This window comes from Cucumis sativus, chromosome 3, assembly GCF_000004075.3.
Source record: "Cucumis sativus cultivar 9930 chromosome 3, Cucumber_9930_V3, whole genome shotgun sequence".
NCBI lineage: Eukaryota > Viridiplantae > Streptophyta > Magnoliopsida > Cucurbitales > Cucurbitaceae > Cucumis > Cucumis sativus.
The window spans coordinates 33,595,831-33,618,319 of record NC_026657.2 but is presented as its reverse complement, the minus strand read 5'-3'; the positions used below and the strand labels follow the sequence as shown (position 1 = coordinate 33,618,319).

At 33.0% G+C, this 22,489-nt stretch overlaps 4 protein-coding genes and 1 pseudogene across 7 annotated transcripts; 4 read left to right on the top strand and 1 right to left on the bottom strand.

The window, feature by feature from the left end:
• The first annotated feature begins 1,777 nt into the window (after positions 1–1,777).
• On the top strand, positions 1,778–5,910 carry LOC101219150 (transcription initiation factor TFIID subunit 15). 2 transcript variants are annotated; one of them, XM_011653922.2, is made up of 8 exons: positions 1,778–1,860; positions 2,131–2,284; positions 2,437–2,795; positions 2,918–3,118; positions 3,707–3,790; positions 4,717–4,798; positions 4,874–5,000; positions 5,465–5,910. In XM_011653922.2, the coding sequence occupies exons 2-8, from the start codon at positions 2,165–2,167 to the stop codon at positions 5,680–5,682; spliced, it is 1,191 nt and encodes a 396-aa protein (XP_011652224.1). In that variant the 5' UTR covers positions 1,778–1,860; positions 2,131–2,164; the 3' UTR covers positions 5,683–5,910. The 2 variants fall into 2 exon arrangements, with proteins under 2 accessions (XP_011652224.1, XP_011652225.1); XM_011653923.2 differs by lacking the exon at positions 1,778–1,860 and adding an exon at positions 1,867–2,048.
• A 737-nt stretch (positions 5,911–6,647) lies between these two features.
• LOC101211648 (eukaryotic translation initiation factor 3 subunit I) lies at positions 6,648–10,046 on the top strand. Its single transcript, XM_004136639.3, has 8 exons — positions 6,648–7,004; positions 7,103–7,318; positions 7,991–8,118; positions 8,805–8,924; positions 9,024–9,113; positions 9,242–9,328; positions 9,414–9,493; positions 9,604–10,046. Exons 1-8 carry the CDS (start codon positions 6,821–6,823, stop codon positions 9,677–9,679), a joined length of 981 nt encoding a protein of 326 aa, XP_004136687.1. The 5' UTR covers positions 6,648–6,820; the 3' UTR covers positions 9,680–10,046.
• Positions 10,047–11,471: 1,425 nt separating this feature from the next.
• Positions 11,472–12,371, top strand: LOC116402470 (annotated as a pseudogene).
• An 874-nt stretch (positions 12,372–13,245) lies between these two features.
• On the top strand, positions 13,246–17,926 carry LOC101212127 (phosphatidylinositol 3,4,5-trisphosphate 3-phosphatase and protein-tyrosine-phosphatase PTEN1). 2 transcript variants are annotated; one of them, XM_011653921.2, is made up of 8 exons: positions 13,246–13,635; positions 13,952–14,270; positions 14,449–14,625; positions 14,810–14,923; positions 15,560–15,748; positions 16,065–16,298; positions 16,904–17,005; positions 17,542–17,926. In XM_011653921.2, exons 2-8 carry the CDS (start codon positions 13,992–13,994, stop codon positions 17,695–17,697), a joined length of 1,251 nt encoding a protein of 416 aa, XP_011652223.1. In that variant the 5' UTR covers positions 13,246–13,635; positions 13,952–13,991; the 3' UTR covers positions 17,698–17,926. The 2 variants fall into 2 exon arrangements, with proteins under 2 accessions (XP_011652223.1, XP_011652222.1); XM_011653920.2 differs by having other exon boundaries at positions 13,948–14,270.
• Positions 17,927–19,632: 1,706 nt separating this feature from the next.
• Positions 19,633–22,118, bottom strand: LOC101211882 (AUGMIN subunit 1). Of its 2 annotated transcripts, XM_004136640.3 has the most exons (6): positions 21,561–22,118; positions 21,342–21,474; positions 21,114–21,248; positions 20,881–21,004; positions 20,085–20,222; positions 19,633–19,962 (listed from the first exon to the last, which is right to left on the bottom strand). In XM_004136640.3, exons 1-6 carry the CDS (start codon positions 21,814–21,816, stop codon positions 19,855–19,857), a joined length of 894 nt encoding a protein of 297 aa, XP_004136688.2. In that variant the 5' UTR covers positions 21,817–22,118; the 3' UTR covers positions 19,633–19,854. The 2 variants fall into 2 exon arrangements, with proteins under 2 accessions (XP_004136688.2, XP_031739187.1); XM_031883327.1 differs by lacking the exons at positions 21,342–21,474; positions 21,561–22,118 and having other exon boundaries at positions 20,881–20,991.
• Between the last annotated feature and the right edge of the window lie 371 nt (positions 22,119–22,489).

Below are 22,489 nucleotides of genomic sequence, written 5' to 3'. Positions count from 1 at the left end.
TGGAGTACTACCATTTCGTGACATGACCTTGTTTTTATACAAGGATACTGATTTGGAAGATTTGAGATGTGTTGGTGATTGAAGTTTTCTATTTAACAAAGAGACTAAAGAGCATCAAATTCTCACTTATATATCTGCCTCTGTTGCTGATCTACCCGTCTATTATTCTGGTATGGAAGTTGCTACCCGTTTGCTCTTCTTATGCCTGTTTTTTTTCTGTTTTAAATGAAAGGAACAATGAGTTTCACAGTGCTACTACCTTTTATTCTTTGGACTCCATGCTTTGGATATTTAAGTTAGAACCAAGAATTGAGTCTATGGGTTCATCTAAAATCTAAATCAACAATGAGAGGGCCTTCTTTTCTTCTATGTGAGGTGTGTTTGGATTTAAATTTATTTATTCGGATCTCAATTTTATTTTTGGATCGAACTCCTTTTTGGGGATAGATTTAATCTCACACCAATTAGCAACAAGAACTGTATGCCATCTATCTTTTAATTGTGAAGTTGAAGTTGATTCATCATTTTAATGGATAGGTTTAATTAGAGGAAATGGGTAGAAAGATTACTGAACGAAGCTATAATGATTAAAATGTGAAAATGTCACGTGGACATTGAGATTTCAATTTTAAATTTTATTTAGATTAATAACCGAATTGTTTTTATCAATAAATTAGATCGTTTTTATGAAGTTATGAATATGGTTATTGATATTTTTATTCATATTAGATTAAATAGATAACATATTGTCTATGAACATTTATAAAAAAAGAGGTTGGATATATCCATAAAAGAAGCTAACCACAACCACCGTCCTCTTCAAAAAGATCCAACCACTCCTTCAGAGCTAGAAGAAGAGTTGCACGAGCTAAATGATGAGCCATCCCATTTGCAGAACGGACACACCAAGCAAAAGACTCAGTTGGCATTAATGAGTTGTAGGATTCAACACAAATTCCATTCAAAGCCCCACAATGAGAAATATTAGTGAGAGAATTCAAGAATTTTGATGGGCCACTTGAAACAAATTTTTTTTACAACCGGCGATGATGAGGAATCCTGAACCACCCTGCTAATGCCTAATCAGTAATCCTCTCGACTCCTCACCACTATCATGCCCACTAGTTTAGTTTGTGGTTAAGAATGAATGGAGTGATAGAGTTTTCCATTGCACATTTTATGAAAAAAAAAACCACATAGGAATGATTGATTTGTTTACCTTTGGTTTTGATTTATACTATTTATTCCACTTTTGATATAATTCTCCATTTTCATATTCTAAATTAGATATCGCAATTTATTTTAATAAATAAAAAAGAAACTAAGAATATGGACTAAGTTCAAGTCTGAAGAAGTTTTTAGCAAGTGATTTAATCAATTATAATAATAGATGATATTTTAAATTACTTTTACCACTGTCAAAACCAATTTTTGTAAAATACTCATGTTTAACACAAAAATAAAATTGGCTTGAGTAAAAAAAAAATCACTTTTAAATTGATTTACAAAGCATGAACAATTAAAATCATTTTTGTGATTCTTAGAATTACGATGAAACATATTTTAATAATTAAAACAATGTTGATGAAATAAAATTAATATTTGGAAGTATAAAATTGGCCTTTTATTTAACTAATTTCCATAAAATTGACATTTTTGAAGTAACTAAATTTAAAATACGTAAGTGGAAGATATGACTAAAATGAAACTTAGTCCCAAAATTTAAATTTAATTATTATTAAGAAGGTAGCTTTGATTTGATTATGATGAACCCGGTTCATTCCCATCAAAGCTAGGGACTGAGAGAAAGAAAGAAAGAAGCAAAGACAACCCACGAGTCTCTAACGCAACCCAACTCAGGTAACCCTATCGCTCCTCTCTTCTCCATCTTCCTCCTACCTGTTTTTTCTTTGAGATCCAATTTCTCCACTACCCATTGATTCAAATTTCATGCTTTCCTTGTTCATCGCTCCGTAATCTTTGTTTTCTCTGCCTTTTCCTTTCAAGATCTATATGCTTTCAACCCCTTCACGAAGATTTATGCTGCTGTCTGTATTGGGTTCTTTACGAAATTTTAGTTTACTATGTACAATTTCTCTTTATCTAATTTGATGGATCTTTTTTTTGTAGGTTTTAACTTTGATTTCATGAAAATTGGTTAATAATGGCTAGCTATGTGGGTAAAGGAGCCCCCTCAAATGGGTCTATTTACATCTGCAACCTGCCGTATGGGACAGATGAGAATATGCTTGCTGAGTATTTTGGGACAATTGGGGTATTAAAGGTTGGGAAATTTGCTTGCCTGTTTCTATGTGTATTTGCCTTTTGTTTTATTAGTATTAGTCTATGTGAAGATTTTCTTTTTCTTTTTTTCTTTTTTTTGCCTATTTATAATAGTTATTGCTCTTTTTTTTCCCGCTTGTTTAATCTTCAAAGAAAGACAAGCGAACAGGTAGACCAAAGATCTGGTTGTATCGTGATAAATCAACGAATGAACCTAAAGGGGATGCTACTGTAACATATGAGGATCCACATGCAGCTTTAGCAGCTGTTGAATGGTTTAACAATAAGGATTTTCATGGTAGCATTATTGAAGTTCATATAGCAGAGTCCAAAAGTAAGGATGATCTTTCATTTAATGTGGTGGTGGATCCAATTGTTGCTGCTGGTGATGATATTGGTTCTGAGGAAACTGCTGTGGGTATGAACGGTGGCGGTGGAAGGGGGAGAGGTCGTGGTGATGCTCCAGGAAAAGCATGGCAACAAGAGGGAGATTGGCTGTGTCCAAATACAAGGTCTGTGATGTGATATTGGTGAGCAGCTCCTTCTTGCTTCTTTCAATTAATCAACCTTGGTTGCCTTCTAGCTTTCATTTTTTGTTGTTTAAATGGCTTCTCATGCTTTATCCTACTGGCAGTTGTTCCAATGTTAATTTTGCATTTCGTGGTGTGTGCAATCGATGTGGAAGTGCTCGACCTTCTGGAGCTGCTGGTAGTGGTGCAGGCTCTATAGGCCGTGGCAGGGGCCGTGGCACTAGCAACCAGGACTCTGGAGGCAATAGTCGTCAAGTTGGTGCCCCTACTGGGCTCTTTGGTCCAAATGATTGGCCTTGTCCAATGTAAATATAATTTTCCTTTGCATTTCCTTTTCTGCAATATTATCATTTGGTATGTAAGGAATTATAGTCTAATTTTGTAAAACGACTAAATTAATTCATTTCTTTTCAACTAAAGTATACAGATCAGAGTGGATTATTTAGTTAGAAGTTAAAATTCCATTCAATTAAAATAGAAGAAGATAGATTTTTGGTTTATTATCTAACGGCAAGAAGTTCTCTCTCCAATAATTGATTCCACACGTTTTGTATCCAATCTTTACTGCTGGTTTAATAGAATAAGCACTAAAGTGGATGATGGTGATACACTTGAATTTATGAAAAATTTTGCGTTATATTTTTACTTGTTTTTTTGGGTGTGTTTATTTATACATTTATTTATTTTGGTTTTTCTAATGTTTTTAAAAATATCATGGGAATTGTGAAAGGATGCATCTCTGGAGAGGGATACGAAGGAGCAATAGCAATGTTAATTTGAAGTTTTGGGAGAAAGTTTCTCTTGTATGGTTATTTGTTTCTAGATACTCGGTTCTTTGGTTGGATAATACTGCTTGCTTGTGTAACTGGTTCTTCCTTGTGCTTATGTTTCAGGTGTGGTAACATTAATTGGGCAAAGCGTACAAAATGCAATATTTGTAATACAAACAAACCTGGTCATAACGAGGGTGGTGTGAGGTATAAAGTTAACAATTTTTTTTTTTGAAAAGCACACGATCTTATTTTCTGATGGCGTTGCTTGCATTTTGTTTTTTGTGTGTCTGTGTGTTTTAGTTTAATGTGGCAACCTTCTCTAGGGAAATATGCCACCTTTTATTTGATTAAAATGTGCTTTAGACTTTCTATCAAATTGACATGAATTTGACTTTTGAGATTAGCTTCTCATGTCAATCAATTGAGTTTAAAGGAAATTTATAATGTATTTGCAGTATTATGAGCTTTAACTTTTCGGTTTATCTAAAAGATTAGTTTAGAAAATGGGAATTAAGACTTTCTGTTACTACCTTGAAACTGAAAATCAGAATCCAGACTTTCACTTGACCGTTTAAACATCTTTTGTCTTGAATATTAGTTTCTTAGCAGTTTTACTTGACCTTTTAACATGTTTTTTTGTCTTAAAAATATTAGATTTGTATTGTCAATCTGAATTCTGGGCATATAGCTCAACTAATTAAAGCATTCCCTCGACCAAGAGGTCTGAGGTTTGCATCCTCCCACCCCCTCTAATAAATGGAATTCTTATTACTTTGATAAACTTTTACTGTTTGATCAGAGTAATCCTCTATTTAGGAATGATTTTGAATTGTTGAAAATCATTTGTCATTATTCAAAATCACTCTCAAAAGGATTTAAAAGCAATCTTAATGGTATGAAAGTTGTGTTTAAAAGTGTAAAATCAAACGTTAGATTGTTTTTGCATGACATTTCTGACTGGTTTTGAACACGAGAAATGATTTTCACAATTTTAGTATTACTTTGAAATGTGCCCTAATGCCTACCTCACTTGAATAGATTTGTTCTATAGAATTGTGTACTTGAGTTGTACTAATAATAATAGCCTGCTACAAAAACTTCTCTTTGTTTTTTCAATTATGATTGAACAGAGGAGGGCGTGGTGGAGGTTACAAAGAACTTGATGAAGAAGAGTTGGAGGAGACTAAACGTCGGCGACGAGAAGCTGAAGAAGTAAGATGGGGAACCATTATTTTGTGGAAAACAATTTTCTGATTTTGATTTGACAGTCTTTAATTATAATATCAGGATGATGGAGAGATGTATGATGAGTTTGGAAACCTTAAGAAGAAGTTTCGTGCCAAATCCCAGCAAATGGAAGCCGGTCGGATACTTCCAGGTGCTGGGCGGGCCGGATGGGAAGTTGAGGAACTAGGTACGAATCTGTCCACTAAGACCTTGCTGTTGTCCTTAAAATTATTATGAGAACTTTTGTGCATGACTGTTAAATAAAGCTTGTAATATCGTCGGAGAATTTAGCCCCCCAGGGGGCAGCTCCGCTAGTTAAGATCTGCAGTCTCTCAGTGTCACTTCTTGGTGATTGCATGTTCGAATCTTTGAGTGAGCTTAGCATGGAAAGTTCTTGATGTCTCCATGATCGGGTCTTGGGTTAGATGTGGGCTTAAAAAAATTGTCTAAAAATATTTGTGCTATGTTATGAGAAGTTAGAAGGAAACTATAAGGAAGCAATATCCTAATGGAGAAGTAAGCTGTGTTGAAATCATTGTGTGGAACGAAATCAAAATCCCAATTATTATGATCGTACCGATCATCTTGAACAATGATTGGCTTGAAACAAAGCTACCTGATTACATTTTTTTTGCAAACTTTCACTTGCAGGTGTAGTTGAGAAAGATAGGAGGGAGAGAAGTAGAGACCGAGGAAGGGACTGGGATGACCGAGACAGCAGCAGAAATAGAGAAAGAGAAAGCAGGGAAAGACATCGGAGTCGAAGTAGGGAGCGAGATAGGGGAAGAGATCGTGATCTAGATTATGAGTACGAGCGAGATAGAGAATATGGGAGGGACAAGGACCACCGGAACAGACACCGATACTGAGAACGAGTGGTGTCTGTGAATTGATAACCGGTGGGGATATAATTTTGTTGAGGAGTCAGGGGGAATGGTTGAAACATTTGGTTTATAAAACAATATGGTAGAACCTCGTGGGTCTTATTTTTTTTTTTTTGAAAGATTCTATTTAATACTGTGATACATCTTTTTGTCACTTGATGAATTTGCAAAGCGATTGGAATTGTCTTTTGCAATCTTATCAGGTTTGAAACACCCATTCTCTACCGTTTTGATACCACTTTTCATTTAATGCACGTTGAAACCAATTTAAAAACTATAAAATTTAAAATGTAGCTAGCCTTTGTTGTACTTATTAAACAAAAATAAAGATCAAAATCCCCATGATTGTGCAGCAACGAAGGATAGATAATTCATAGTTTATGATCGAAGTGCACTTACCTATCTTCAATGGACAAATGAATACCCAAAGCTACAAATTTAGAGGAATAGGAAACCCTTTAACAAACAACATCATTGGAAACTAAAAGGTTAAAAGAAATTAAACTTTCTTTTTTTCCAAAAACACAAAAGGTTAGATGTTTTCTTTTCAAAATATTTTATAAAACAGTGTTAAAATTAGTATCCACGTCTGAAGGAACTGTTTTTCTTTGTAAGAACGTAGATAGCTGAAATATTTAATACTTGGAACAGCTATATTTGTTTTTGTTAACATACTTAAATAACTATGCTTGCTTTTGTAGAAACAACTGTTTTCCTATAATATATTTAGTAATACTATGGATAACTGTTTCTGTAGTACGATTTCTACACATACTTCAATTTACTGCACAAAAAAATGCCGTAATTCCGATACCCACTCTAAAAAACGACCAATGAATATTATTTGTAAGAGGAAAAATAAGCTTTTAAGATGAACCGATTCGGATCGGTTATAACCCGGGGTGAACCGAATCGTTAGCAGCCCATGTTCAGCCGAATAAATACCGGCGCAAGCCCAAGCCCAAGTCTAAATTGGAAAAACGCCAACCCTAACCCTAAATCCCCCACCCTTCCTCACACTTCCCTTCGCCGGCGTCTCTCGTGGTCTGCACTCTGCAGTCGTACCTCCGTTTCTGGCAATATATTCTCTACGAGTACATTCTAGCTTCGATCTTCATCGAAAATGCGTCCAATTTTGATGAAAGGCCATGAACGGCCTTTAACTTTCCTCAAGTACAATAGGGATGGCGATCTTCTTTTCTCTTGCGCCAAGGATCATAACCCCACCGTCTGGTACGCCGACAACGGCGAGCGATTGGGGACTTATCGTGGTCATAATGGTGCCGTTTGGTGCTGTGATGTCTCCAGTATGCTTCACCTTTTTTTCTTTTATTTTTTGTTTATTCAGATTGGTTTATAGAGTAACGTGAAACTGAAGTTGTGTCTGGTTCTACTTTAATTTCAGGAGATTCAATGCGGCTTATCACTGGAAGTGCTGATCAGACGGCAAAGTTATGGAACGTACAGACTGGACAGCAACTCTTCTCCTTCAATTTCGATTCACCTGCTAGGGCAGTTGATTTTTCTGTCGGTGATAAGCTTGCAGTTATTACCACTGATCCTTTTATGGAGTTGCCTTCTGCTATTCATGTTAAACGCATTGCCAGAGACCCCTCGGAACGTAAGATTTCTTATTCTTTCATTTTTTTTACAAAAAATTATTGAATTATTTTAATTAGCGTCATTATCTTGTTTTCTATGCACTGTGGTTGTTCGTTGAATATGAATTCTATTCTGTTGAATGTCTTCTTTTAAAGATCAATTATGTACTTCGTTTCATGATTTGAATTCTCCATTGTGCATTTGAGTCGAATAATTCATTTTACAAGGGATTTGGTGAGATGCATTATGTTTGCATATTCATTAGTATTCTTTGATTCAGCATTTTCCATTTTAAGTAAACAAATGCTGATTGTGAGCGAGATCTTGTTGTAGCTAACTTGAAAACTGTATTATTGCGAAGTAATAGGATTTTCGTTTTACACCTTTTAGGATCTTAAACATGCATATTTACGCTCAATAAAATTACATTAGCTTTGAGGAAATATGCAATTTTCTCATTCATATAGATACCAGGTCCTAAGACCCCAGGAGTACGTCGATGTAATTTTGCAAGTTTACTGCAGACTTGTTTGTGCTTTATTGGTTTTTTATGCTTGTTCTCCCTTATGAACAATGTATGGGCTTAGGCTATTATAAGCGAATTCCAACAATTCTGGGATTAGAATGAATATTTGTTTTTGGCTCCTAGCAATTTGTTTATCCTTATTAAAGTGTTTCCGATATGCTACAGAGACTGGTGAATCTGTGCTGCTTCTTAAAGGTCCCCAAGGAAGAATCAATAGAGCTGTTTGGGGACCTTTAAATAAGACCATCATAAGTGCAGGAGAAGATGCTGTTGTTCGCATTTGGGATTCTGAGGTAATGATTGTGCTTATGGATGCTTATCAAATAGTATAATAAATTATTATGACTCCTTGTCTTTTATAAAATTATAAGAGCCTTCTGTAGGTATTTTATTGGATGTTCGACTAGATCTTTCATATTTAAACTTTTTAAGATGTACTTAATACGCAATATTGCATTGTTAATTTTAATCTGATTAAGTGGGGCTGTGGGTTAGGTGTTCGGAACTTGGACAAATGATGTAGTCCTAGTGAAATCGTTTATTCCAACCCTAACCCCATTAACTTGTCTATTAAGTTTACATTTGGACTTGTCCTTTCACCTAAAAAACGCACTTCAGACTTCAGTAGTAGAGCGTATGAATTAAGTTGAAACATTGGTCAAGTGTGTTCATATGCCATTTTGTAAACTCAAGAAAAAATTGAAATTAAAAACATGAATATTTAATACAGTGTATGTAAGAGGTAAAGTTTGATATATATTTTTGTAAATGAAGTATTTGTATTACATCTAGAGAAACTCTTAGATATGGGCTAATGGATTTTTAAACTACTGTTTACGCTTTTATGGAAATAAAAAACATGAATTTATTTATTTGAGTTTTTGTTTATTGTTTTTGAATTCTACTTTAGTTTGTACCTTCTTTTATGTTTCTTGGTGAATCTGGTTTATTCTTCACTTGATGTTTAATTAAACCACAGACAGGTAAACTTTTGAAAGAATCAGACAAGGAGATCGGCCATAAGAAAACAGTAACTTCCCTTACGAAATCCTCTGATGGTTCACATTTTATTACTGGTTCTTTGGACAAGTCTGCTAAGGTACTTCTCAGATCTCTTATTCCCCCCTCTCCCACCCACGCATGCAAGCATATCTGGTTGATTGATCAAAATTTGTGGTTTAATTGTTTTCAATTCCAGCTGTGGGATACTAGAACATTGACGCTTATCAAGACGTATGTGACAGAACGCCCCGTCAATGCAGTTACAATGTCTCCACTTCTTGACCATGTATGTGTATATATGTGAGCTGCCAAAGTAGCATTTCCAGACTTCTGTTCCTGAGACATTTGTCTTATGCTTGATTGCCTGATATGTTGTTAAATGTCTTGACTTAGAACATCTTTTTTGGCTTTCAGGTGGTGCTTGGTGGTGGTCAGGATGCTTCAGCTGTGACAACAACTGATCATCGTGCAGGAAAGTTTGAAGCTAAATTTTATGACAAGGTTCAATCTTCTGTTGCATTCTTCTTGTGATCGTTGAGTTAAGAGTCAGTTTGGTTGTATGATATTTTTCTCTTTTGTCTGATAGATCCTTCAAGAAGAGATTGGAGGTGTGAAAGGGCATTTTGGACCCATCAATGCTCTCGCTTTCAATCCCGACGGAAAGAGGTATGGTGTATTGCACTTCTTATGTGATAAGCTAACCAAACCATTGCATTGATTTGCTAAATGTTTGACAACAATTGATATAATTATATATGGATTTCGTGTTCTTTTAGTTTTTCAAGTGGAGGTGAAGATGGTTATGTAAGACTGCATCATTTCGACCCCGACTACTTCAACATCAAGATTTAAATTTGCCGAGCCGGGGGGAATGCAGTTGTGCGTAGGGCCGTTGATGATAAAATTTGCACAGCGATGTATTAATGATAAGCTTTTTACTTGTTGTAGTCAAGAACCTTGCCTCTTAGATTTTTTACATCATGGTGAATTAATTCAAATATCTTATGAAGTGATATTCCAATCTTGTGCGACGAGAGGCAGAGTCTTAGACGTGGAATTCCATTGTAGCCATTGCTGGAAGAGGATTTTGAACTAGTAATCACCTTGAGTTAATCATAAACTATAACTATAATCCACTATGAGAGATTCATACAAAAAGGCTTTAGCTTTGGCTGGAGACTTGCAAGATTTGTAATGATCAGAACAATTTTTTTGCCCCGTTTCTGATTATCCTTCCCATCAAAATCAGAGTTTAGATTTTTGAAAATTTACATCCCAAATTTATTCTTTGGAAGATTTCATAGTGTTGTGTACTTTATGGCCGTCATCATTGCTAATTAACTTTGAATAATTAAAGATGTATTATTTTAGTGCTTTTAAATAAGATAAAAGTGATGTAAAATTGATGTTTCCTAATTTTGTTTATTTTCTTGTATAACCTAAATTAAAAATCATTGAGTCATTTTTTGTGTGTTTATAAATATGATTGAAAATATTAATAACAGAACATATATTGTTTGATATATAAGACACTTTATTTTATTTATTTCTAATATTCCTTGTCAAATTTTTTCTTTTTTAGTATGTGATAACTTCTTAACTAGTTGAATTTGTGTTAAGTCTTTTTTTTTTTTTTTGTGTGTGTTATTTATATATGCAGACTTTAATTATCTCATTAAGAAAGGAAATTATGGGGTTGAAACTTTAAAAGATGGCCAACTCTCCACGAGTTAATAACAGTTATATATAATTCAATGTAGATAAATAAATGGTATTCAATGCTTTGTTTTCTTTTTTAAAAAAATTATTATTGTGTAATGTTAGACAATAAATGAAATTAGAAAATAAGATATAATGTTAATTATTACAAACTAACTCATTTGAAAATTGATATCAAGGATAGAATCGAGCATTTAAGTGCAGGTTTGAAAACAAGATATTCAATAAAAACAAAAGTTGTATTTTATATAATTATTAATTTGTATTACTATGTAATTTATAATACATTACATATTACGTATTATATTTATAAAATGAATTGAATTTTTTTTAAAATAAACAAATCGTGTTTGTAACATGACATATTGTATCTCTAAATAGTAATTAATATAATTATGCTTTTTAAGATGTAAAGTTCAAATTCTGAATACAATAAAACAAAAAATATTGTTTTCAAACTTTGCACTATTTAGATCACAACTGAAAACAATTTTAAAAAAACAGAACTTATTATTTACCAAACGCATGTATATTGAACTCAGTAAATTTGAAAACATAAAACATAATCTAGATTCTCTATCAAACAAGTCTTAAGCTTCAAGAAAAGTGAAAAATGTAGAATCTACAAACCAAATATAAATTTAAAAGTTAAAAGTATTCACGTACAAATTAAAACTAAACTAAAAATTTATATTTAAAAATATAATATTATGAAATGTAGAGAATTTAGGAAGTAGATTTATTTATTTTGTGAATGAAAAATTCATTTAAAAACTATGAAAGTTGCAAACTATATATAATCAAAATTTAGTGTTTAATTAGGTAGATTAAACTAAAAACATAGCTTAATTAATTAGTTGAACAAGTTTTAAAATTATATATAAAAACATAGGAGAGGTTAGAAAATAGTTTAATCTTTAGCAAAATGGCAAACGTTTCTCCAAGAGAATGGACAAAGATTGACAAAGGAATGGTTTCTTTTTATTTCTTTCTTCATGTCCTTTCCATTTTCGTCCCATTTTATTTCAATTGGAAAGCATTTTGGGTTGCTTTTGGGTCTCGATATTAGCGTTTCATATCACAAAAATCTTTCACATCGAAGTTTTAGCCTCCCCAAGTTCTTTGAATACATGTTTGCTTAATGTGGAGTTCATGCGCTACAAATTTGACATTTAACGTAATAATAACTTTTCTTTTCTAATATTTGTTTGTTTTATACTAAAAATCTTTTGTTATTTTGTATGTTTTAGGGTGATCCAATTGATCCAATTGGTTGGATTAGTACACATAGAAGTCACCATTGATTTGTTGATACAGAAAGGGATTCACATAGTCCTATTCAAGGATTTTTGTTTAGTCATATCACTTGGACGTTTGATTCAAATTTTTACACTAAAAAGGTTTTTCCAAAACAAACCATTAAAGAGATTGAAGAGAAGCATATGCCTATTAGTGGTAGGAAGCATGAGAGAGCAGATAATGTTGGTGACTTGGAGAAGCAAATTTTGTATAGATTTATGCACAAAACCTATCTTCTTCATCCAATTATTCTTGCAATGTTGCTGTTTCATGTTGGGGGACTTCCTTTTCTCACATGGGGAATGGTATGTAAAATTCCACCTTTGAAGAAGAGTGACACAATAACCACCATGCTTTCGAGTATTCGGCTAGGATTGGTCTAGAATGGTGGCAAATTGACCTTGGTTGGTACGTGATTATGCTTCTTCAAGCAATTGGAGTGGCCACTAATGTCAAACTACCTTCTCAAACTCAACCAAAAATTGGCTATGTATTAATCAAAATGTCCAGTCTTGTGTCCATATAAATATAGATATACGATATCTATTATTAGTTAAGGTTTTAAAGAAAATGTACAATGATGATATTTCTTAAATAACAACTTGGACATTTTTCAATTTATTTTTGTTAATATGTTTGCTCTCATTTCTCAATTCTTTAACAAATATATTTGAATTGATGTCGTGCCATTGTTGAACTTAATAATTTTGTTAGTGGGAGAATGCAGTTGAACCAATGAATTTAACACATCAAATTATTTAAATTTACAATCTATCAATGTCAATAGAAACATATCAATGACTATTAATATCTATTATTTATAGAATTTAAAAATACAAATTTTGTTATATGTTAAGTAAATATTTAGTTAAATTTGTTATCGTGGATAATTTTTTGTAATAAATTATTATATTATTTTCTAAAACTAGAAAAAAAAATGTGGTTGAACAAAAGAAATCCAAAATGAAATAATAAAATGTAAATGTATATACTTATAATTACTATATACATAATTAATTATAGAAAAATTCTTTGCTTCAACATCAAGTGGACAATTTTAGTAGATTTCTATTTTTCATTCACTAGTAAAAACACAATTATTTGTAAGGATATTTTTAGTTGTTCACTCGAAAAATATATAATAAATTAATAAATTATTTTAGTATATTTCTATTTTTCATTCACTGATAAAAACAAAATTATTTGTATGGATATTTTTAGTTATTTATTTGGAAAATAGACAATAAATGATTTAATGACGTGGTAGAAGGAGATGGTGACATGTGACAAATATGTGGACAAAATATTTGCACGTGTTGTGGGCTAACGTCCAAAGAAAGGAATTAGAAATCAGTTATAAAGGAAAGAAGAGGAATTTCATATCGTGCCGCCAAAAGCCAACGGTTATGGAAGTTAGCCTTTGAAATTGGTTCCACGTTCCATAGCCATTGACCCCAAAAGCTTCCAATTTGTTGTGTTTTGCCCTACAATGGCGGCCATTTTTCCTCCAAATTTGGGGCTGAGAAATTCTCCCCCAAACTTTCTCTTCTTCCTCCTACATATCTTTCCCTTCTTAATTTTACCACCCCCCTTCCTGTTTTGCCCTAATATGGACTTCAACTTCTCCTCCCGCCCACCTTGAATTCCACCTCCTTTTTTTTTTCGTTTTCAAGCTTTTCTAGGGTACTCCAAATCTCTCTTTTTACAGGCTATTTACCTAATTGGATGCCCTAGAATTGTTTCTGCTCTTCCTAATTTTCATCTGAGGAGCTTATGTTCTATCATTCCTGGTAATCACCTCCTTTTCCTTTTTTTTTCTTATCTACGTGTTAGATGATATGATATTAAGATCTCTTGGGTGAATCGGTGATTTAGGACTTTGCATCCCTTGTAATTTGTAATGTGGTAGAGATCAGAACGTTTCTTTAGATATTGGGGAAAAAGAAATTTGCAATTGTAAATTTTGTGTATATCATAGTCCTTCAACTGTAGAATTTATGAATGAATGAGGGTGAAAATATTGAAATTAATTGTTCTTTATACAAAAGGGGCTTTGAAAATAGCAATTGATACACGTTCTGGACTAACTGGTTTATTGATAGGTAGTTTATACCATCTATGAGGAGGAGCCTGTCATAGGGGTCAAATGGGGATTAAATTTTCAAAGCCAAATCAGGTGAAGGTGGACAACCTTAGTCTGCAACACCACCTGATCAATTATCTCTCGAAAAGCTTTTACATCCGTAACTTGGTATCTAAGCAAAGGAGACGCATGCTTGTTGCTGGATACGATCTTGACATGTCATACATCACTGATCATGTATTGGCAATGTCATTTCCTGCGGAACGGATGCGCGCAGTGTATCGTAATCCCCTATGGCAGGTTAAGTCTGTATTGGACATGAGGCATCAAGGACATTACAAGGTATCGTTTTGTGTTTGCCTACTTAATTATAAATCATTCAATCTACCATATATACTTGGTCTTGCTGTAATTTATACACTGTAATCTATAACTTTATTTCTCTAACCATTCCTAGTTTGTGCTGTGTAAAACTAACGTGATCCGTGTACACCTTGATATTTCTTTTGGGACAACACAGATCTATAATCTCTGCATTGAAGAATCATATGATCCATCACATTTTCATGGGCGCGTGGAGTCATTTCCTTTCGACGATAATCATGTTCCACATCTACAGATGATCAAAATCTTCTGTGACAATGTCTCTTCATGGTTATCATCCCACCCAAAGAATATTGCGGTTATACATTGCATGGTAATTGTGATTGTAAATAAATCATTCAAACTATTGGTTGTCAGCCAGAGGAAGAGCAGGACTGTTGTTTCATTTCTTAGAAATACTCTGGAAATCTAAGAAAAACATTTTCACCTCTTTATCGTACCATTTTTTTTTTGCCAACTCCTTTTTTAGTTTCGTATTACTTGTAACTATTCTTCAGGCTGGAAAAGGTCGAACAGGATTGATGGTATGTGCCTATTTGGTTTACTGTGGCATGTCAGTGGAGGATGCCCTTCAGCTGTATGCTCAGAGGCGGACAACCAATAACGAAGGAGTAAGTCATGTTAGGTGCTAGAATTTAATGGTAAAGTGACATTAATAGATGGATGGATTCAGTAGCATAAAACTTTTTATTTTAAAAATCAGGCCTCTTTTGTTACTAATATTGGACTACAATCTAAATTTAGCAATCTTAGACAGAGAGAGGTAAAACATTAACCTTGCCTTGTGCTAATTTACTATTGAACCCAAGAACTGACGTCGTTAGATTATAGGTTTGATTTTGTTACATTCTTAGCATTTTCACTCAGTTGTGAGCCTAAATTCCAGTTATTTTTCATGATATTTAACACATTTATTATTGATGAACTAGAATAAATATCATCATTTAATATTATCTCAACAAGACTGGGAAAAAGAAGTTATGACTTAAATCTATATAGGCAGATAACCAATATCCATTTGTTAAATAAAAGAAAAGAGAAGATGAGTAATTCAAGGTATACTGTGAAGATTAAAATTTGGGTTAACGAAAGGGAGAATTGAAGCTAGTTCTAAAACAGTCTAGCTCAATGAGCAATTTTTCATTTTGCTCTTCGTATTTTTCTAAAGTATTTATTTGTAAATATAATATAAAATCTTTAGTGTCGTGTTTGGTCAATCAGATTAAGTGTGCTTCTAATGTTAACAGGTATCAATTCCAAGCCAACGACGGTATGTTGGCTACTGGTCAAGGTGCCTTTCCTTTCCCAGGGGAGTTTATAATGGACCTCCCGAGGTGAAGTTGCCCAAACCATGTCGGAGGGAATTGCAAAGAATTCGACTTTATGACGCAGTTAACACTGAATCAATTTTCTTTGTGGTCTCAGAATCGCAGGAGGTAATTTATGTTCACATATTTATTTAGGAGTGATTTTGAAATTGTTAAAATGCAATTTTCATATCATCAAAATTGTTAAAAGCATGTTTGAAAGTGAGTTTAGAAATGACAAAAGTTATTTTAACACTTTCATAATAACTCCCCAACATGAGTCTATTTGAATTACTTCTCACACTCCTTCACAAATTGATAACATCATCTCTCCATTGCTTTTGTTGCGATCCTCAATTTGCTAATTTAATGTAGGGAACAAGTGATTGATTATATTATCCTCTTTTTTTATGTTCATCAAGAGTTTGTTCGTTAATGTATGTAGGTTCCTTCTCAGCTATACCGTCCATCTGCGGAACTTACCAGGAAATGTTGCAGACAATTTAAGAGTGGATATGAAAGAAGTAATAGTCCTCGTTATTTTCTATCTTTTGTTGAAGGCGAAAATGAAGGGAACAAGTCCGAAGTAGAGCCTCATCTTGTTGTTCAAATGGATACTGAGTGTTCCGCACTATACAACAAAACCTGCCTTGACTACAATTTTGAGAAGCCTCTACCAGTAAGTTACTAGGAGGCTACCTTTTTTCTATCATTACGCTTAGCACTCATTTGAATATTCGCCATTTCTTGCACACACTGTACAATTAATTTGATAAAAAAGTTGATGTGCAGCATATTATTTTCTGATAATTTTATATGATATATTGAATAATTCAGAGTACATAATACCTATTACATTGGTGAATAAATAGAGATCAAAAGGAAAAATACAAATAGAAAAATATTAAATCGGAATAAATACAATAGGTCCTAATTTCTTTGAACATTTACTAAATTTTTTTTGGAAACAATTCAGCAGGCCTCTGTCAAATAGTAAAAAAGAGTAAAATCACTACTCTTACGTTAAGAACTCATTGATCGATATACTTGGGGAAAGTTTGGCAAGATTTTTAGGAGAGTGAAATTTTTTATAGCATTAATTTTGTTGATTTAAAACGCACTTTGAAGTCCTTTTAGAGGAAGCCCTTAATGTCTCAATAAGAAACATGTTCATCCAGAAGTACTTCTTTGATAAGTAATCTGAAACTCACTCTAATACTTATTTGTGTTCTTTGAATTTTGTTTTCCTTTCTTTCTGAAAAGCTATGTAATTTGATTGAACAGCTAACGGGAGATGTGCGCATCATATTCTACGCAAAGATGTTTGGAGGTCGTCTCTTCTATGCATGCTTCAACACAGCATTCATTAAAAACAGCTTGCTACAGGTTCTTTGACTCTCTGGTTTTCTACTGCTTCTAAATTCTTAATTGCTCTGCGCTTGAAAACTAATCATCTCGTTCACCATGATTTCAAATCTTTGTCTGAGAAGGCTTCAACTTGCACTCAATGCTGTGATAGCATTTTAGTTGTTATGGTTTATGCTCGGTTTCAATTTAAGAGATTTAGTCCCTATTAAATCTCTTAAAATTTACATGATCTTACGAAATGACTGCTTGTTTGCTTATATGAATGATGAAGAATCACGACATGTATATGGTGTGAAGAGACGCAATGGCGTCCAAAGAAATGCGCCACGTAAGAGAACCACCGCTAACATTTATTCAATCAAAATAGTAGTTATGTGGGATCCAACTAAACCACATTTTGATAATACTAATACTGATGAAACCATAAGAACCAAGCTGAAACCAAACACTAATTGTAGGACTAAATGGAAATTTGACCAAAGCACTGTCATGGATGTGGCTAAGCAAAATGAGACACTTTTAATTCTTACCCTTTAATTGACGCCTTGTTGCAGCTAAGGTTGCAGGATTTGGACAAAGTTGGGAAAAAGGGAAGGTCAATTTGTGGTCCTTCCTTCTGCTTGGAGTTAGTATTTGGTCCTGCCAATGCAAAACACTTGTTTTCGACTTCATCGGACGACAATGATGATCCTCAAAGTGATTTGTCTTGAAACCTCAAAAATGTAGAATAATTCTTCTTTCTTCTTCTTCTTCTTCTTACAGGACAGACAGGGAGAGAATAGTTTTAAATTCATTTATCTCCTGTAATCAAATCATCTTCTCAGAGAGCAAACAAAAAACCCCACATTTGTATTTATTGAACTTTCTATTGGTGGAAGGAAGGCATTAGGAGGAATAAACACAAATTTTGTATTCTAGTGTATAAAATTTTGCAGGAAAGGAAATGGTCCAAAGAAAAAAGGAAAGAAATTTCAGTTTTGTATATATTTCGAACTTCAAAGTGACCACAATTCATATTTTCTCAACTTGCTCTTATACCTGTTTTAAGTGGGTATAAGCAATTAATTCTTGTTAGCCCCGTCCGTTGTTTCATGCTCTCTAAACATTTTTATACCTCTTAAATAAATGAAACATTATTAATTATCACTAATATTTTATCTTATCTTAATTTTGTACAAATTATAAAATTTTATAATTCATTATTAATATTTTAATAAAATTATTTAATCAATAATATTCATCTAATTTATGACTAATATTATTTGTTCGGTATCTTGGGTAAATTATTTTAGTTTAGGTTATAATAGTATATGTTTGGTGTGTGAATTATTGTAATTTGATAAGAAAATAGTAAACATTGTAGGAAAAATTGTAGCTAATAATGAAGATTTTACTGTAACTAATTGAAGATTGTATAATAAAGATTTTTAAATTATTATAATGCTCTCAAACGGCCATTGGTATTTGGTACTATAAATCAAATACATTTTCTTAACTTTTAGACATTAATTATCTTACATAATCAAACACAAACATTAACTATTTCATATATTGCAGATCCAAATAACTAAAAGTGTTTTAAACTTTGTTAGTACACTTGTTTTTTATAGAGCAAAACCTAAAATGAGTACAATAATTGAAGGGGAAAATTAATGTTTAATGAAGTGTTAGTATATTGATTTGTTGCAAATATTATAATTAAATATAACATATCCACATCAGTCTATCATAAATAGAAATCTATTAGTAATATATTTTATCACTAAAATGAGATTATATTTATAATTTTGTAAGAATGTTGTTAAACACTTCATTGTTGTTATTAAAATTTTTATCCATTTCAATTATCGAAAAACCAAAAGTGTGGTTGTGTTCTCACTCAGTAAAATATTCATCAATTATTTTTACCATACTTTACTTATTCAAAATTGAATGAGGAGTGGTATTTGGACCGATCTATTAAGGGGCCGGGGGCATGTGTCTCCCATTCACATTCCCGATTTTTGTATTTTAATATTAGTTTTGAAGTGTCAAATTACTATATATCTTAAAAAAAATGTATCCCCTCACATTTCCGATTTTTGTATTTTAATATTAGGTTTGAAGTGTCAAATTACAATATATCTTAAAAATGCATTTTTTTACTATATTATGTCTTTGTTACGGTGGTTGTGTTCGTTTTGAAATCCAAGGTCGTGGGTTCAAAACTTATCCATTTCTAGATACGTGGTAAGATGCAGCCGATGACCATCTTACTTGAATCAAATAATTTTTTTATTCTAAATGCAAAAACTTGCTTAGTGAAAATATCTTATTGTAAACGTCAAAACTATTGAATATATGAAAGTAAAATTTTGCTAGTAAATATTTTGGTTTATTTTCATATATTTAAAAAATGTTACTCACATTATATAAGATAATTTTTTTAACCCTAGAAAACAAAAAAAAAAAAAGAAAATAGAAAAAACAACTCTAGGTTGGATTTGTCCAAATCCTTGAGAGAGAGGAGAGGCAAAAGGGGAGGATCATTTCTTTGTTTTGTGTTATTCTAAATTTCTGTTTAAGAATTGACAATTCGTCAATTCGTCAATTCGTTCTTGTATTGCTTCTGCTGTTTCCAATTGAATAAGATCACTCTTAGTTGGTGTGTTATATCACATTCTCAATAACAAAAATAAACTATATTCATTAAGGAACTCAAAAGCTCCTAATGTCATCATAACGTTACAAAGTATACTCAGTTCCTAAAGTCTTAATCCTGAATATGTCAACTATGCACCTCTCTTTAACACTATCTTGTACTAACATTGATACACAAACATACGTACACAACAATTTACCAATAACGTTAGACTGTCAAAGAGAAGCTACTGTGTTGTGGTGAGTGCAGAATGAAGAACATCTTCAAGATACTTTTCAGCTGCAGCATACTGCCTTTTCTTGTCCTCAATTGCTAAAGCAGCCAAAGCTTTATCCTGTAATTAAGACAGAAATTCAAAGTTCAATCCTTTTACTCTCTTTTGATGAAGTTAAAGGTTCAAGAACTATTTGTACACAAAACAAATTGGCAGTGTATGAGTAAAGGGGAATGAATTACAGGGGGAAGATCTTGGTAGCTCCTTAAAGTATCAAGCATGGGCTTTGTTTTCTTCTCCAACTCTTTCCTATGCTCAGCCATTTCCACCAGTATCCCATGACTAATATCTGGTGAGTAACCCACACGATTAAGCATTGCCTGTCAAATAAAATACTTCATCAAATCACATTTTGAAGGAGACAAGTCTACAGAGAACTTCGTAAAGAGATGATGATATTATACTTGCAGTTATGAAGAAGAAATGTGATTTTTCTTATTTTTCCATGTCAACATAATTCAACAACAGAGTTCGGATTCATCAACTTTAGCATCAATATCAATACGATACAACCTTGATATTATTATTATTTTTATAGGAAACAAGAATTTATCAATAAGACACAACATATCAATAAAATATAACATATATCTATGCTTCAAAACAATTTTCTTAATCAACTAGGTCATCAACTACGAAGAGTACTTTTTTCAGTTTTGAAAACTACACTTGGTCTTTTATAACATTGGTAAAAAATAGATAATGGAGCAAGAAATTTAGAGGTGAAAAGGGTGTTTACAAGCTTAATTTTTATAAAAAACAAAAACAAAATAGTTATCAAACAAGACCCTGAGTTTTTTTGTTCCATTGAAGGGTTTCAATTCATCCAAAAACTTGGAGAACATCTCCAAACATCCTGTATTCCCGAATCATGAGGCCACCCATTGGGTCTCTATGCTATGAAAAAACTCATATCCAGATGCACACCAGTCTACATGTTTATTTTAGTAGGTAGCAAAACAAAAAGAGCACAAGTACCTTGTAGTTGGCACATTGCTGCATATACTGCCTCTCCTTGGCAGCCATTACAGCTAAATTTGTCTTCCAATTATCCATTTGAGCTTCACATGGAGCTACATCATCTTCTAGCTGTGCTAATGTTCTACCAAGTTATTCGTTCATGTCAAAGTGATAACAATCGAAACCCAAACACTAAATTGTAAGCACACACAGAAATGTGGTAAGAAAGAAATTTCTCCAAAAAAACTAACCTCTTCAAATATGTTAATCTAGCTATTGCCTTTCGAGTATGATCAAGTAGAACCTTAGAATCCTTCTCCACCTTTGCCCTCTTCTCCTCAACACTTATTTTCCTCAAAGAAAAATCCCCCATTGCAACCAGAAAGCTACATTGTTTAACAATCTCTCGATCAAACAAACACTCAACCAAATTTCAACCACAAATTCATCAAGAAATTTAGGGATTTCAATTTCATTACCTACTGAGCTCAGTATCCCTAATGTTCAACAAATTTGCCACATTAGCAAGAACTTGCGCCGATGAAACCACATTGGAGGGTAAATTCTCCTGTGCCATCCCTACGCTCTCCAAAATCTCTCTGATTCTCGCCTCTAAAAGCCCGAAAAACAAAATCAATCAAAAGAAACAAAACCCCATAACAAATCTCAATCGAAAGCTGAGAGATATAGTGTTTTACCTTGGGCGCGGTACTCGGCGGCCTTGAGGCGGAAGTCTTTGGCCAGAATCTCGGCGGCGCGTGTCTTTGCTTGGGAGAGATTGCAGAGATTGTGCAAATGAGAGACGCTAAAAGGGGTGTATTCAAAATCGGGAACTTCTTTGCCTGCCCTGCCGAATTCAGATCCCAACCACTCTTTCACTTCGGCAATTCGACTGGTTGGATCTGATCCCATTTTCGAATCGGAATCGACCGCCGGTGACATTATATCGCTCATAATTGGCCGGAAAATGGGATGATTTTTTATCCCTTAACCAAAAAAAATAAAAGCAAAAAAATGGAAGTCGGAGGTTGGAGTAAAGAAGATCGGTGGCAGCTCCCAATGATCCGTCGGATCTGCAGGCGAGTAGTGAAAATAGTTTCTAAAAATTGTCCTTCGCTATCGTTGTTGTTATTATTATTATTTTGAAAAATATGAAAACTAAATTCTGATTTTGGTGGAGTTGAATATAGTATGTGTATGGATGGAGAAAATTGATGAATTTTGTTGGAATCTATGACTCTTGACAGAAAATTCACTAGTCTTATGAGATTTTGTTTAATTTAAAAATTACAATGTTTTTCTAAAATCACAATAAGATTAGGTTAACCTAAAAAATGCATGGCTCTTGTGAGGCCTAGTAGCAATACCATGAAAAAGTTCTAAATCCTGATGGCATGCACATCCAATTAACTTAGGATTATGATAATTTTGGATACTGATAGATGTTTGTAATACAATGCTAATATAAAATGAGTCAAGTAATCTTAGACCGTTAAAGTTGGATATTTATTTATTTTATCAAATAATTAAATTCATTATTTATTAGACAAATTTTATAAAATAAAATTTAAATCGTGTAGTCGAATACATGCTATAATGATAAAAGTTTAGATGTGTATAAATATTT